The 15902-nt window shown below is 38.4% G+C and overlaps 1 protein-coding gene across 2 annotated transcripts in view; it reads right to left on the reverse strand.

Annotated features, from left to right (window-relative positions):
• Positions 1-15902, reverse strand: part of lrba (LPS-responsive vesicle trafficking, beach and anchor containing) — a 295746-nt gene that overhangs the window by 201689 nt on the left and 78155 nt on the right. For both annotated transcript variants that reach the window (XM_072669753.1, XM_072669751.1), the window contains exons 22-28: positions 9923-11251; positions 9474-9655; positions 8715-8868; positions 5134-5314; positions 2626-2753; positions 622-729; positions 247-391 (exon numbers count right to left, since the gene is read on the reverse strand). In XM_072669753.1, coding sequence (XP_072525854.1) covers positions 247-391; positions 622-729; positions 2626-2753; positions 5134-5314; positions 8715-8868; positions 9474-9655; positions 9923-11251 — 2227 coding nt within the window. The remainder of the gene's footprint in view (positions 1-246; positions 392-621; positions 730-2625; positions 2754-5133; positions 5315-8714; positions 8869-9473; positions 9656-9922; positions 11252-15902) is intronic.

Raw genomic sequence — 15902 nt, forward strand, 5'->3', positions numbered from 1 at the left:
TGTGATTATGTTAATTAAGCTGTGTAAAGAGTATGGTATGGTATGGTGTGTGGTGTGTATAAATATTACCTGGTGTATATGTGTGTTACATTAGCTGTATGTGACGTGTTTGTTAACATTCTGTATGTAGAGTGTATATATTGCCTGTCCTTTGTGTACAGTATGTGTATCTGTGGTGCGTGTAGTTGATGTTACCTGTGCTGCATGTACAGTATGTGTATCTGTGGTGCATGTAGTGGATGTTACCTGTGCTGCGCGTAGATAGTGTGCGCTGGGTCCCGCTTCTCTTGTCATTGTGTGGCTCCAGAATATCTCGGTATTTGGATACCATGAGCACAGAGATGAAGTAAACAACAGCCAAGGCCAGAAACTGAGCCTGCTTACTGTCCTCCTACACACAGGCATATAAACACACAAATTATTCGATACCTACAATGAATTATTTAGTATCTACAACTGAAATTATTCTATCTTCAGTATTTACTAAACATATTCAGTAACTACTATAAATGACTTAGTATTTACTATGAACTATTCAGTCTCTTCCATTTAACTGGATCTAAAATAAAAAAAAGTTACGTTTTTTAGATGGAGTACTGAACAGCTCAACATAAAACTCACAATGTCTCTGAACACTACAGCTCGAAGACGATTAATATCCATATCCTGCAATAGCCGGTCCACATCCCGGATGGGAGACACTCCTCCGGTCACCATGTCAACAGGACTCTGTACAGGCACACACAGACACAGGCATATTTATTTTCAAAGAAATATAAAGACATATTTATGGAGCCCAAAACATAACTGTATTCACCATGACATTCTAACATACCACATTCTGTATGGAGTCCCTCAGGGCCGTGAGACTGAAGGTTTAGCATTAGCTAGAGAAAAGTTGCCAAGATGGCATCAATAGCTATAAAAGCTTTAACCAATAGTTAATTGTGCTGACATTCACATACGCAGGGCTTTTACAATGTATGACACACTGCTATCACTATTCTGGCTGCTAGATTCCAGCTTCTGCTCTGTACTTCAGTCCAAGTTCATAGATAACAGAGTGTCAATCCGTGCCAGAAACCACATTAGCAAGTCTCACATGGTTTGGGGCGAGTATGTGATGATTTAGGAATGCACTTAGCATCACGCTAATTACTGGAACACGCTTACGTTACTTGTTAGCGATGCAAGACCTGTAGATATAGAGTAAAACTAAAGAAGCAAACTGGAGACATCAAACATGTCAATGCTTGGTAGCATTGAGCGAAACCCCAATCTTGACCAAAGACAAAGAAACGGTTTTCAATCCACTGCTTATACAGGATAACACTAAAAATCCCCCCATTTCACTGTCGATATGCAATCAATAGCAGGAGAAGGTCCATTAGGACAGTTATAGCAGGCATAGCTTAGGGAAGGTGTTTCTATTGGCTGCTTCCACACTGAGAGTGCGATATAGGGCATTTACTCAGCCATGTCTCTGCACAGCTGAATTATAGATGAGCTCAGAGCTTTACACTTTCTGGAAATAAAAAACCTTTTGCCAAAGGATTCTGCTAAAATAGCACTGCACTTAACATGCTAACGGTAACCCCTGCTCCCAGAGACAGGAAAAGGAGCAAAGGCACTCAGCTTTATTACTATTATTTTTATTGTTATTTTGTGCTGAGTTGAGATAAAAGATAAAAGCTGAGATAAAAGTTTGCAAATAATTAAGTCACAAAATTTCTATAGCTTATCTTTTTGTTCATTTTTGTTGTTGTTTTTTTTCCTTTTTTAAACATAAAAAACAGAAGAGAGTAAGAGAATGTGTCTATACAGAACATACATGAGGTGTAAATGTAATTTATGACACTGTGGAATTTGTTATATAATCAGTAAGGATGTACAGGATTGTAGGATTGCAACAGTACAGTGCATCATACTGCACATGCTGCATAGCGCAACAGATCGTGTTGTACTGTCTCAATGTATTGTATCACAAGATGAACTATAACACTGTGTTATATCGCATCTAGGGATGCCGTAGTTTTTTTTTTAGTAGCATCATGTTATAGGGGATTCCTAGGTAGTTAGTGAATTTGCAAATTGTGAAGGAAAAATAAAACAAAATAAAATATTAACTGTACTGTGGTGTACTATTTATCATGCTGCGGTGTACTGTAAAGCATGGCAGTAAAAAATAGAATTTTAATGTACATTACTGTCAAACTGTCACACAAACATTTGAAACATTTTATACTGTATATATAATATATAATGTCATTTTACAATGCATATTATATCTCATTATAATAGTGTGTTAGCTCTGATTATTCTAAACTACATGACGCGCTGCTATGAAACCACCCTGAATGGGTCAGGCTGCAATGGAAGCAACTTCAGTGTTGTTCTTTAATATTGTAAGACACTAATGTTAAATACTGTATAAAGCATTAACATAAGGTCCATTTCCATGCACTAAATCAAGACAGTGCTATATCCGAATTAGGAATTATAATATGAACAGTTACAGTTGCCATCAAATGGCCGAAAAGCACTGGCAATTCTTCTGAACTTATAGATCTGTAAACTTTGCTATAAATTCTGGTATAACTGAGTGTGTGTGTGTGTTAAACTCGCCTGTGCTGGCATGAACTTGGTGGGTCCCGCAATGCTTTGCTGCGATTTCTGGCTGCTCTCTGCTCCGGCTTTACAGTGCGAGTGCTGCTGCTGACACTCCAGACAGTTCCTCACAGCCATTGCACACACTGTGGAGAGACAGAGAGAAATAAAAAACTAAGAGAGAGAAAGTGAGTACACATGAACATGGAAAGTAAAAACAAAGTAAAAGACAAAATAAATCACAATGGGGGAATATAATGATTTGAAGGGTTAGCGTAGGATTAAGAGGGAAAAAGTGAAAGAGGTGCAAGAGGACAGAGGGATGTGTGTGTCAGGCGAAACAGACAGAGAAACGGCAAAGAGGGTAAAGACAAGACACACTAACACTAACACACACACACACACACTATAGTAATAGCAATAGTAAGTGTTTTTATAGCGACGTGACTGGTGTTTTAAATACATACATGAGCTTTTTAAGACAGAGAAAGCTCAAGAAACAGAAAAGGGTGGTGGGAAAAAAGACAGAAACTTCAAGAGACATGAAAAGAGGGAGTTTGTAAAGAAAGGAAGGCGAGAGGAAGTGAAGGCGTATAAGTAAGAGAAGGTAGAGCATAAAGAGAGGGATAGAGGGAGTGGGATGAGGAAAAGGTGAAGAGAGAAAATGTAGCTATATATTTTCTTAGAGAGAGAAAGAAGATGGGCAGACAAATAATGAGAGAGAGAGTGAGAGAGACAGAGACAGAGAGAGAAGTGTGTGTATGGGGGCTTATGGCTGGTATTGTGGAGCAGATTTTTCCATTAGCCTTGCTTCTCTGTGAGGATTTTATGGAGGGAAAGAAACCTTGTTACTGCGCCGAAATCAGATTACACACCAGTGGACCTTATCAAATATTCATCTCACACACACACACACACACACACACACACACACACACACACACACACACAATCTCTAAAAGCAGCCTTCAGCTTTTCCTACAGCTCCACCAATCAGGAGCACCGCCTAGGCCATTTAACATGGCAGCCATTTTGTTAAGCTGGAGCTAAAGAGTCTCAGACTGTGGGAACAAACACAAATGTATTAAAGAGGCCAAATCCTACATTTTTAATGCATTTCATTCACCCCATACACACCACTGTGTTTTGTAATGCGTCATGATGTACTGTAGAGTATTATAACACCTCATAATGCACTGTACTGTAACATACAATAGTGTGCCACATCATACTGTAGTGTATTGTATCATAATGCATTGTAATAATACATCATACTGTGACATATCAGTGTAACATAATTGTACTGTGATGAGTGTTATAACACCATACTGCATCACCTGCCTCATAAGATAATACACTGCTGTATATTGGAATGCTTCATACCAGGTATCAACCTGCAGTACTATATTAAAACAGACAATGCAGTAGTCAGTAGTAAAATATAGCACATCTATATAACATACTGTACTATTTAATACCATATAATATAACATATTGTACTGTTCTGTATCATCAACTTGCATTGTGTCATATTGTGGGTAACGTTATGGGTAACACCAAGACTAAGAAATGAGTCTAAATGGATCATGCTGTTCTAAAGTCTGTAATACTGTCATTTTATATTAACCAACAATGCAATAAACAGAAAATGTAAACAATAACACATTACCATAAAGCACATTATCAGTCTTTCCTTATTTCTGCTGTATCTCAAATCAAGACATCAATGAAATACTGAAGTTAGCAAATGAGATCCAGTCAATGCAAAGTCATTATACAGTATAATTGTCAGTATTTATGAACATGATAATATTTAAATAAGACATAATGTGAGTCAAATGTAAAGCCAAGCAGAATAACTCCAGACTTGTAAAGGTTAAGGGAAGGTCAGGAGCAGCGCGTGTGTGAGTGAGTGTGAAATGAATAATGTAAGCAATCTGAAAGCTGTGTGTTGGTATACTGCTCTGATATGGCAATACGGTGTGTGATACACAAGTGTTAGCCCCGGGCTATGAAGCAGCCATTAGAGGAACAGGCTTTAATGATGGAATCCATTTCAGAGAGCTGCAGCGTGGGGGGTGGAGGGGGGGTTATAATAACACCATCAAAAAACTCATATCAGCCGCATGGAGGGAGAACAGGGGGAGTATATAAAGAGGGAAGAGAGAGAAATCAATAAACAAAGAGGTGACAATAACCACAACAGGAGGGAGAAGTAGAAAAGAAAGTGCAACACGGCTCGCTCGGCCTGTCTGTGTGTATCTGTCCATGTGTGGTTGGGAGGAAATACAGAGGTCTGCATTTATGTGAGAGAGAGAGAGAGAAAAAAAGAGAGACAGGGCAAAAGGAATGATGGGGGGGGGGGGGGGGAATGAGAGAGAGAGAAAAGGAGAGATTCACAAATTGAGAGAAAGGGAAAAAAGATAGAGAGGTAGAAGAGAGATATAGAAGGAAGAGAAAGAAATAGGGGTAAAAGAAAGAGTATCAGTCAGAGAGTGTGAGATATAGAGGTATAGATTAGTGTACCCAGTCGTAGACACTGCCTGAGGACTCCTCCTGAGGACATGTTCTTCTCAGCCTCAATCTCAGTGAAGCTGAGGGAGCTGGCGAAGATCAGGACGTCTACCAGGCTGATCAAGCGCTGAAGGAACGCCAGAGATGCTTCTATGGCCAGACCTTGAGATGGCTCTATACTCTCCAACTCATGCTGAAACACACAACAGCATTCACCTTTATCACCTATAGCATCATCGTCTTCATCATCTTCATTATTATCACCTTCCTTGTCTTTTGATCTGATTTGATTATTTGGGTGATGTTCTTGAAGAAAATCAGTTCAGTAACTTCAGATTAGACCTTGATTTCATTGAATACAAGTCAGCTACTGTGTTGTGACTGCTTAGGAAATTATTTATGATGTCTCTACTGCAACTGAATTCAATATGACACTATATCTATTTTACAATACATCATTAAATCTCACATTTTGCCACAATTTGATTCAACTTCATTTAATTATTTGTATGACACTTTAGCAAAGGATCCAGTACATCACATCTCATATCATCACAATTTTTTGCAATCTCATTCTATTTCCTAAGTATGACTCTTTATGAAACAAATCCATATGTACCATGATCTATTTTTTCAATCACAAATAAAATTCATTATGATTATTTTAATGAACAGAAAACTCTGAGGAAGTATTTACACAGTAGTGGGAAAATAGCTAAAAAAAAAAAAAAATCAATCTTTATCCAACTGTATTAAACTGTATTATTAAAGCAATAGAACACGAGAGGGATTCCTTAAAATAACAGCATGTGATGAATAACGACTGTGATGAAGCAGACATAAGCCGAAGGGGAGTCGCATATTTCATCACAGCTGCGCTGTTATTTCACTTTGAGTAGTGATGCACCGATACCACTTTTTTAAAATCATCAATAGATGGCTATAAATCCTGATATTTATAGTGTTTCACCTTTTATAGGTGGATTATAGGTAGGTTTTTTATATCTTTTTCCAAATAAGATAAAATAAGCTTGCAAGAACAGTGTTTACTGGCTGAGTAACTGCATATTTGAAAGGTTTTAGTGCTATAAAGAAATAAAAATTGTCACAATGCAGAAACACATGCAAGTAAGGAAGCAGAATCTTTTAATTGTTTAATTTCAGAGCAGTGAAAAAACGACAACTTGTGGTTTCTTAATTAAAAAAAACAAAACAGGCTCTAAAAGAAAAGTCTATTAAATGTCTGTTTAATGGTAACTTTTTATGACTGGCTTTTACTGGTTGTTTAAACATTGGTTCCATAAAGTATGAAAACAAAAAAAAAGTTCTATGTAAAAAATAAATAAATAAATAAAAAGAAAAAGGAAAAAAAAAAAAAAAAAAAGTAGGGTGCCCGTAAGGTTCATGGTATCTGTGTTCTCTACTGCCGATACTGATACAGTTTGTAAATACTAATACCCACGCCAATACAGTATCGGTGCAACACTTACTTTGATGTTATATTTCTTTTCTACAACAGTTCAGAAAATAAGTAAAGTAAGAAATAAGCAAACCGAGCCATGAACAAACCATTTCATTTAACATGAGCAAATTATATTTCAGCTTGCTGCTACATCACAAAAACGAACTCAGTACACAGTCTGCAGTTCCTTCTCCAGCTCCTTACACAGACCAACTAATTCAACTCCGATTCCTAAATACAGTTTTTCTGTTGTGCGTTTGTGTTTTCTGTTATTGTTTATTCCTGTCTTTACTCTTTTAATTTTGTTTTAGGTCCTTCCTGTTTTCTGTTGTTCAGGGCATTTACCTTACATTCTTGTTCAGCAGAGTAATCCAGTGTTTGTGGAAAGAAATGCGCTGTTATGCAGAAATAACTGCACGGTTAGAACACTTCTCGACCAAACCAGCTTGCGTGGCGAAACCAGCTGTTGTATGAAATCGACCTAATCTCGATGCATTACAATGTATGAAAGCAGTTTTACATGCCTAATACTAATTAACAACACAATTTTAATCCACTTTCTGTCCAGCCACAAGACCACAGTGGTTCTGAACACACCGGCTGTTACAAATACAGATCATTTCACGCTAAAGTATAAAAGTAAAGTGTCTAAAGTAGCAGAAAACACGCTGTCCTTAAAAAATCCTCATCAGCAACAGCATCATCATAGTTACCATCATCTGCAAAGTCATCATCATTATCACCCTCATTCTATCGTAATCACACCCACCTCATTCTTCCTCATCATAATCATCATCATCATGATCACCATTATCTTGATCATCATGGTCAAAGCCATCATTTTTACTCTGACCCTCATATTGATCGTGTGTGTAATAATAATAATAAACATTATCATTATCATCATCATTACAGTCAGCATAACTAATGATAAAGGTGTAGATTAGAGTGGGTTTATGAGTCATACAACAGAACAGCAGCAGACAATATTTATTATTTATTATTTATTACTTATAACCAACCAAATGAAAACATAGTCAAATAACCTGCTTAAAAAACTGGACGCCTTGTGGTGGGCAGATGATGAATCTTTAAAAATTAGTGAAATACAAACAGAAACGCAGGCAAAAAGTCTCTGAAGTTTCTTTTGTTAAAAGAAGCCAATAAATATTTTGGATATTTTCAATCTTTTGATTATGATCAATTGAATCACAAATAATTCTGACCTTGCAGTGTAAGGCTGAGAGGCATTCTGTGATTGCCAGTATCTCCTAATAACGGCTTATTCACTCGTAACTTGGCACTGACCGCAATCATCGCCAACCAAGCTTTTTACAGGAAATGCAGGAAAGCAAAGGTTTTTAATCAGATGTGAGCTACTGATACTACAATTAAATGTTCACAAATGACAAAATGTTACAAATGCAGCTAAAATATCTTAATCTTAAAACATGGATTTTTATTATAGAACAGACACATTTCTCACACCTAAATTTTACAGCTGACATCTCAAGATATTAGCTTTCTGGCTGCTAGCAGTGTTTAAATGCAGCAGTGCTTGTGTACGGATCAGGGTCGTTTTTCTTGGTGGAGTGTAAATAAGCTTTCAGTAATTACTCAAAATCTAATAGTAAATATGTGGTACAATTACATTACCAAACATAAGGTTGTGTTGTACTGTGAGAATTTGGCACTGGAGCATCTCATGCTATGCCACTTTTCAAATTTATACAGTTAAATCCCTCTACTGGAAAATCAATTTTAAAATGTCAATAACAAAGAGATAATAACTGTATATATATTAGAAATTTTTCTACGTTGTGCATCTGAGTGTCTTGCTATCCCTTTGCTGCTGTGGCACTGTGAATTTCCCCACTGTGGGACTAATTAATATCTAATATTATCTTATCTTATCGCATCTTATCTTATAATAATAAGGTATAAAATGTTGTTGTAAATACCATTCTTGGGCATTGTTTTTAATCATCTATATTCTGATACAGCATAAAACAGCTGATCTTCATCAACATATTCAAACCAAATTGTGGTATATAAAAAGTTATAACGAAATAGAGCCAAATTTCTTAATCGTTCTCACACATGCTTACATATCACAAAAACACACACTGACCGTAGATGACGTAGCTGCAGATAGCAGAGGCAGTATTCCCCCGCAGGCCATAATCAGGTTATCCACCACCTGAGATATCAGGTGTACTGTGTTGTGCACAAACACAACGTTCTCACTGCTGTTCACAAAGTCCATCACCGTCTTAGTGGAGTGACTGTCAACAAAAAACACACACACACACACACACACACATATACATTGTTCAGTATCTGCTACAAATTGTTCAGTAACTGCTACAAATCTTTACGAATCTAATGTGAATCTTTCAGTATCTGCTGTGAATCTTTCAGTATCTGCTACAAATCTTTCAGTATCTGCTGTGAATCTTTCAGTATCTGCTACAAATCGTTCAGTATCTGCTACAAATCGTTCAGTATCTGCTACAAATCGTTCAGTATCTGCTACAAATCGTTCAGTATCTGCTACAAATCGTTCAGTATCTACTGTGAATCGTTCAGTATCTGCTGTGAATCGTTCACTATCTGCTGTGAATCGTTCACTATCTGCTACGAATCGTTCACTATCTGCTACGAATCGTTCACTATCTGCTACGAATCGTTCACTATCTGCTACGAATCGTTCACTATCTGCTACGAATCGTTCACTATCTGATGTGAATCGTTCAGTATCTGATGTGAATCGTTCAGTATCTGATGTGAATCGTTCAGTATCCACTACAATTTGCTTAACATCTATTATGAATTATTTAGTATATGCTATGCATTATTCAGTATCTAATATTTCCTTAGTGGTCCACACCTCCTCCACATCTGGACGTCTGTCTCTATGGAGAAGAGCAGGTCGGTTAGCAGGCGCTGGTGCATGTGAGACCACTTAAATTCTGGGATGCGGAACATGGTGGAGCGAGCAGAGGATGAAGCGGAAGTTTCTCTGCCCTGGGAAGAGGGTCCAGCTGCCTGGGCCTGAGCCTGGGCACCATCCTGCAGTAACACAGCAGCAATTAGCTTTAGCACTGTATGACACAGGGCTGCAATAGTGAGTCACCAATGACACTGATTATAAAAAAAAAAAAGTGACCAATAGCACCCAACGTTCAGATGATCCACACAATCATTCTGACAGATTGCAATACACTACAGGAAGCACAAGGGGCGATATAAGTCATGTAAAAAGCTTGCAAACAATTTTGTTGGCTAAATTAGTCTCATAACTAAAGAATGTTTTTATCAAACTAACAAAGTATCTACCGTGGCAGTGGTCTGCTTTAGCTCCAGTCGCTCAGTGTCAATGGCCACGCTGGACACGTCCAGTCTTGCAATCTTCATGTCTTTGGTCTTAGTGCTAGAGCTCTCGGCCTGATCCGCCCCAGATTTCGGAGCGTCTGCTGCCTCAGTGCTGGGGACTGCCTCTGCAGTGGCAGCGGTCTCTGTACTAGGAGCAGTATCTGTGCTTTGGCAGACCTCCAAGCTGGACTCAGCCTCGGCCGTGGGACCAGCCTCTGTGCTGGAGCCTAAATTCGTCTCACTTGCAGAAACTGAAGTTTCTGCTGCTTCCTGTGTCTCTGCAGTCTCTGTGCTAGGACTTGCTGATTTCTCCTCTTTTTTAGCCTCACTCTTTTTCTTTTTCTTCTCTTCATCGTCATCTTCATCATCCCCATCTTCTTCCTCTCCTGGAGTAGCCACAGCTGAGACATAGGAGGATTCTTCCATGCTGTCATCACTGGCCTTAGCCACTTCACTAGAGGAAGAAACATCCACTAGATCTTCACTATAAATTGCTGACACTCCAGCAACACTGGTTTCCACAGGGTCGTCCTTTCCAGCATCACCTCTGCCAGACTCCTTTTCCACTTCACCAGAAGCTTCCCCAGTTGGTAGACCTTCTGCCTGCTTGTCTTCACATTCAGAGAGTTCTACAGCCTTTATTTCATCATTTTCTTCAGAGGAAATCTCAGCACTGGGTCCCTGTTCAGGTTCTTTGTCATTATTTGGCTTTTCATCTTCGGTTTCTTTGCTCTTGAGGTTGCCAGTCTCAGTCTTACCTTCATTGCTCACTGCTTCAGTATTATTACCATCATCACTGTCTGTCTTCACTTTAACAGCAACAGACTCTTTTGCAGTATCTTCTGTAGCCTCTCCAACATCCCTGGTTTTAGCCTCTTCTGACTTCAGATTCTCCTTTGACTCTTCACGTTCCTCTGGTTCACCTTCAGCCTTTTTCTGATGTGCTGTAATTTCTGGGTCAGCTTCTTTCTCCTTCTGCTTCTTCTTATGCTCTTCCTCTTTTGCTTCTTCTTCCTCAGCCCTGGCTAAAATGTTAGACACAGTGATGGAAGCATGTGATCTCTCTGGTTCCTCTATCTCTTTGGGTCCAGGCTGGTGCTCCACATGTAGTTCAATGACTGTGGATGGAGCAGACTCTGTTGGAAGTTCTCCATTGGTCCTGGCCTGGAGCTCAGAATCCCTGCTAGTTCCAGAAATGGTTCTGATTCTGGTTCCGGATTCATCCTCAGAACCCATGCGTTGGTACTCACGAAACATGCGGGACAGGTTTTCTTTATGCTGCTCGAAAGTGACCTGTGGAAATAAAACGAAATGTAATATTTAGCCAAATTCAATGTGGGATGCAACGACTAATCGACTTAGTGGACAACCAAAGCAGTTGGCAGCAGATTTATTAGTCGATTAGTTGCTCTATTAGTGTGAGGCGTGAGTGTCTCATATGGACACAGTCTGAGTGTAAAAAGGAGAAATCTTGAAGAAAGTTAACCTCAGAATAAGGGACTCTACTATTAAGTTTAATGTGGAATGTAATGAAAGAGAAAAAAAAGGAGCACGGAGAAAGGCAATTGTTCCATGAGACCACTACATCAGATACAGATTGCATCAAAGGCAAAGTCAATAATACTAATGAACAAATAGACCCTTTCAAAATCAAAATATTTCACTAATGTAAACGAAGCAATAACACAAAATACTTTCACACTGAAATCTCATATTTTGTCTTTTTTGCTATTTTGAAAAATGATGGGTCAAACTGATTAAGAGAAAAGTGATTTAGTTATATTTTATTGCACATTCTTAGGTGTTCAATTTTGTCAAAAAATATCCAGTGTTATTATTATTAGCAGGAAAATTCATCTTTACACCTGTGCTAATGTGGAGTGACAAGTGATTTGATTTTAAGTTATAGTGTGAACTGAAAGTTATCTGAGGTCTCATCAAAAAAAGGACCAAAAAGAGAACTGAATCTGCTTTACAGTTCACTTATACTGTGAACACAAAAACACTACAGTCAGTTGCAGCTGATTCCCCTTGTGTTCATGTGTTCAAAATGAACTAGATGTGAAAACTACACAGGCAGAACAAGGCAGAAATAATTCATATGAAGTTACAACAATAGAGAGTTCATCACCACCAACAATAACGGTTAATGTTAATAAATAATAATGTAAATAAATCGGGCATGGCAACTGACATGAGATCAAAAGAAAACATCTCCCATTAAAAACGTTAATGACGAACGCATCCGATAAAATAAATCAAACTAGCTCAATAATAAACACTGAAGCTGCCACACAAACACACCCACTGAGTGATTTATACAGGACAGCTCTGGATAATCTACTGCATGAATGTCTCTATAAACAATCACGCTACAGAAAGAGTGAAGTAAAGGGCTGGTGTTCTCCCCGGCACCAATTACCAGCTGACAGTGGAAGACTTTTGCAGATGTAGCAAAGACTTCCCCCCCTCCGAAGCCCATCTCATTTACGGCCCCCCATTTATCACAGAGCAAACGCGGACAGAAAGTCAAACGCGCCGCTGGGAGAAACCGAAACAACAGCAGCAACCTCACTCCGACATGCAGCGTGGACCCACGGACATTTGCATTTAGGCAAGAAAACCCCTGATTATTCCTAATTAATTTGCCGTTATTGTCCTAAATTAGCCCGCCAGCAGGCAGGGCAGGTCATTAATCTTCTCTGGGGTGTGATCGGTAATCCATAGCTGTTTTAGCCGGATGGACAGTCTTTAACTGCTCCGGTAGCTGCTAGCTTCGCTCCTACTGGAAATCACTACATTAGCACGACCATTAGTTGAATCTTAATTTGACATTTTCAGCCATTAGAGCCAGGCTACAATTGTGCCAGCCCCACTACTTAACCCTTGAAAAGCTGAACATATTATTAGCGACATTCTCGACCCAGATCTTGCCCCAAGATCTGATCAGAGTACCTAAACTTTGGCCATCGGCTGGTTCCAGACTGATTTTTGTCTTATCACTAATAATACCATACACACAACATAGCCAAGAAATGAAGTAAATTTATGCACAACGTAACAGCCCACAGACCCCCTGCACAAATCATACAAAAACAACACACTGAAGATTTGCTATGGGGTCATCAGTGACATAAATATATTCTATACTTAACGATATTAGTAATATTCAATATTATTGCTGTGATAGTTATTTGCAAAAATGAAACATTCTGGTGGAGCTTGTGGTTTGGTCTGAAAAAAAAAAAAACTCAATATGCTTTTTGGTATTTATTAAGTTGCATATAGTTATATAGTCAAATTAAATTTAAATTTAATACGCAATACTGTGTTATATCTGAGGGCATATTAATAGATTGTGTCGATTAAATCTCTTCTCTTCTAAAACTTCTTCTCTGTTACTGCACTGGCATCGAACCATTACAGCTCTACGTAATACAGAAGGCACGGCAGGCCTGCGATGTGTGTTGTGGAGATCACGTTACCCCAGGAAAAACTGTACGAATGCGGTTTCTGGAGCATGGTTAATGCACTGGTGGGTGGGCTTTCACATCAGCCTCAATCTAATCAGATTTACCTCCAGTCAGAATCACAGTGGGGGGGGGGCCCTGCAGTGAAAAACAATGTGACCGCCATTCTGATATCAGCTGGACGTCTGGTGGCCAAATCATACAGCAAAACACAAATCACCTTTACACACACACACACACACACACACACACACACACACACACAGCGGTGATGTACAGCGAAAGGCACTTAGCCTTATATTACTGCGTAATACGATTTGGTCTGCTGTGCAATAACACACTTTCACTTCTGTCTGACGTCTAAAACCTCATTCAGACTAAAATATGCTTCGCTCCATGTCACATGACACAGTATTCAACTGTTCGACAAAGTGGACCTCCATTAGCCCAGTAAATCTGCTGATCTGGCATCAGCAGAGGCTTCGGACTCAACAGTAACACTGTAGATTCACAAATATTTCTGTTATTATTATTATTATTATTATTATTATCAGCTACACTTAAATACAATTACACAGTTACTGATAAATCAGTCGCATAACAAATTAAACATCCAAATAAAATACATTTTCCTGCCTTATTTAGATAAAATTAAAAAACATTACAGTGTTTAATTACATTGTCAGTTTCTTAATCTACATTCAACGTTTAACACGGTTTTGTACTAATTAAATTTTTTTTTTTTCCTTTTGTTAACCTGTACACACAACACTAACTTTTCATTAAATTTAAACACTGAACATTTACAATCTGTACTTTCCACACAGTTTCTCCACTTTTTTCACAGTGAGAAATTATTCTTACAATATTACGGCATACTTTTGGGTCATTGCTGGCGATAACTGTGTCTTCTAAGGGTTAAACAACTGATCTGTAATCAGGCCAGTAGAGATTAGCATTTAGATCAATAGACAGCAAGAAACCACAAAACTAAAGTGAAAGGGGCTCCTGAGAAGAGGTGTAATTTGATTAGCTAAATGCAATTAAACCCCGCCCCAAAATCAATGTCGTCTGCAGACGAAATCCAGAAACTCCTACCAAACATGCCATTTCTTTACCACATTACCCATTCCAGATATACACTGTACTGTACCAGAGCGGAAAAAGAACAAAGAAACAAGTAATCAGCGCTGTATGCGCTTTACCGGGAAGTAAATTAAGACCATATGGGAACACTGTCCAATCTGAATGAGCCTCAGGTAAAATTAACGTGATAAAGCACAAGAGGTAAATACACAAAATACAACTTGATGCATTCAGCATTACAACAGCTAAAGAAACTGCCATGGAAAATATATATATATATATATATATATATATATATATATATATATATATATATATATATATATATATATATAAGTATACTAGTCAGGGAGGGGAGGGGCTTAAGCTATGGACACACCCACACTTATTTTGTGGGCTTTTTTTTGTTAGAGAGCAGAGCAGCAGGTAGCAGTGGGTATATTTATTTGTTATCATGATAAATAATACCGCTTTCTGAGCCCATGGATGATCGTCAGAACACTTACCAACCTGCATGTTTAATCAGTATAATTAAACATAACAAGTGTTTACTTTAGATGTTGTTTTTGGGTATGAATCCAGCCTCCAATGTAGAGAAGCTGCTCTTTATTTTTAGTGAAAAGCTGGAAATAGAAACAGGTCACTGAAGGAGAAAAGACTTTTTTCAGCTAGGAAACCACCATTCATCTAGAATGAAAATAGAACATATATAAACAGCTGAGGCCGTTTTTATGAACTCCGAAACTGGGGCTAAGGTTCATGCAAGCACCCCAAAACGATTCGTTCCGTCATCTAAAGTGAATGACATCTTACCATCGTCCTTATCTGGCACTGGTCAATGGCGTCCATGTCAGAAACCTCCCTGTCCTTTGTGTGCTTGTATGTGTACGTCTGTTTGTAAGGCTTTACTCAATAAAGATTGGCAGCCTGACCACCTCTATCTTTGCAAGCAGCTCTGCAATATTGAAATGCTTTGTGCTGTGGATCCATAGTATTGCTGCGTGTCAAGCACTGAGACACTACAGAGAAAAGAACGGCAGAACAGAACTGCATTCTGAATCCTGCTTTTACTACGCAAGCTTTTTCATGCTGTTTTTTTATTTGTTTGTTTTTTTGTTATTCATCTTCGTCTGTTAGGTTGCTGTGACTACTACATCGATTGTACCCTGATCTTACCCACACTTACCCCGCACTTTTACTCAGTATTCAAAAGTTGTTCTTTTTCGTATGGTCAGACTGAGATCCAAATGCAAGTAATTTCTCATCTGGCACATTTTTCCATGCAGCTGTGTGTTGCGTCATACCAGAAGTCGACACTTACAACACAATATTAATAGCATAATAATAGAATAATTACCTTCATGCAATGTTACTTAATGTAACTTAAT

This window comes from Salminus brasiliensis, chromosome 24 (assembly GCF_030463535.1).
Source record: "Salminus brasiliensis chromosome 24, fSalBra1.hap2, whole genome shotgun sequence".
Taxonomy (NCBI): Eukaryota; Metazoa; Chordata; class Actinopteri; order Characiformes; family Bryconidae; genus Salminus; species Salminus brasiliensis.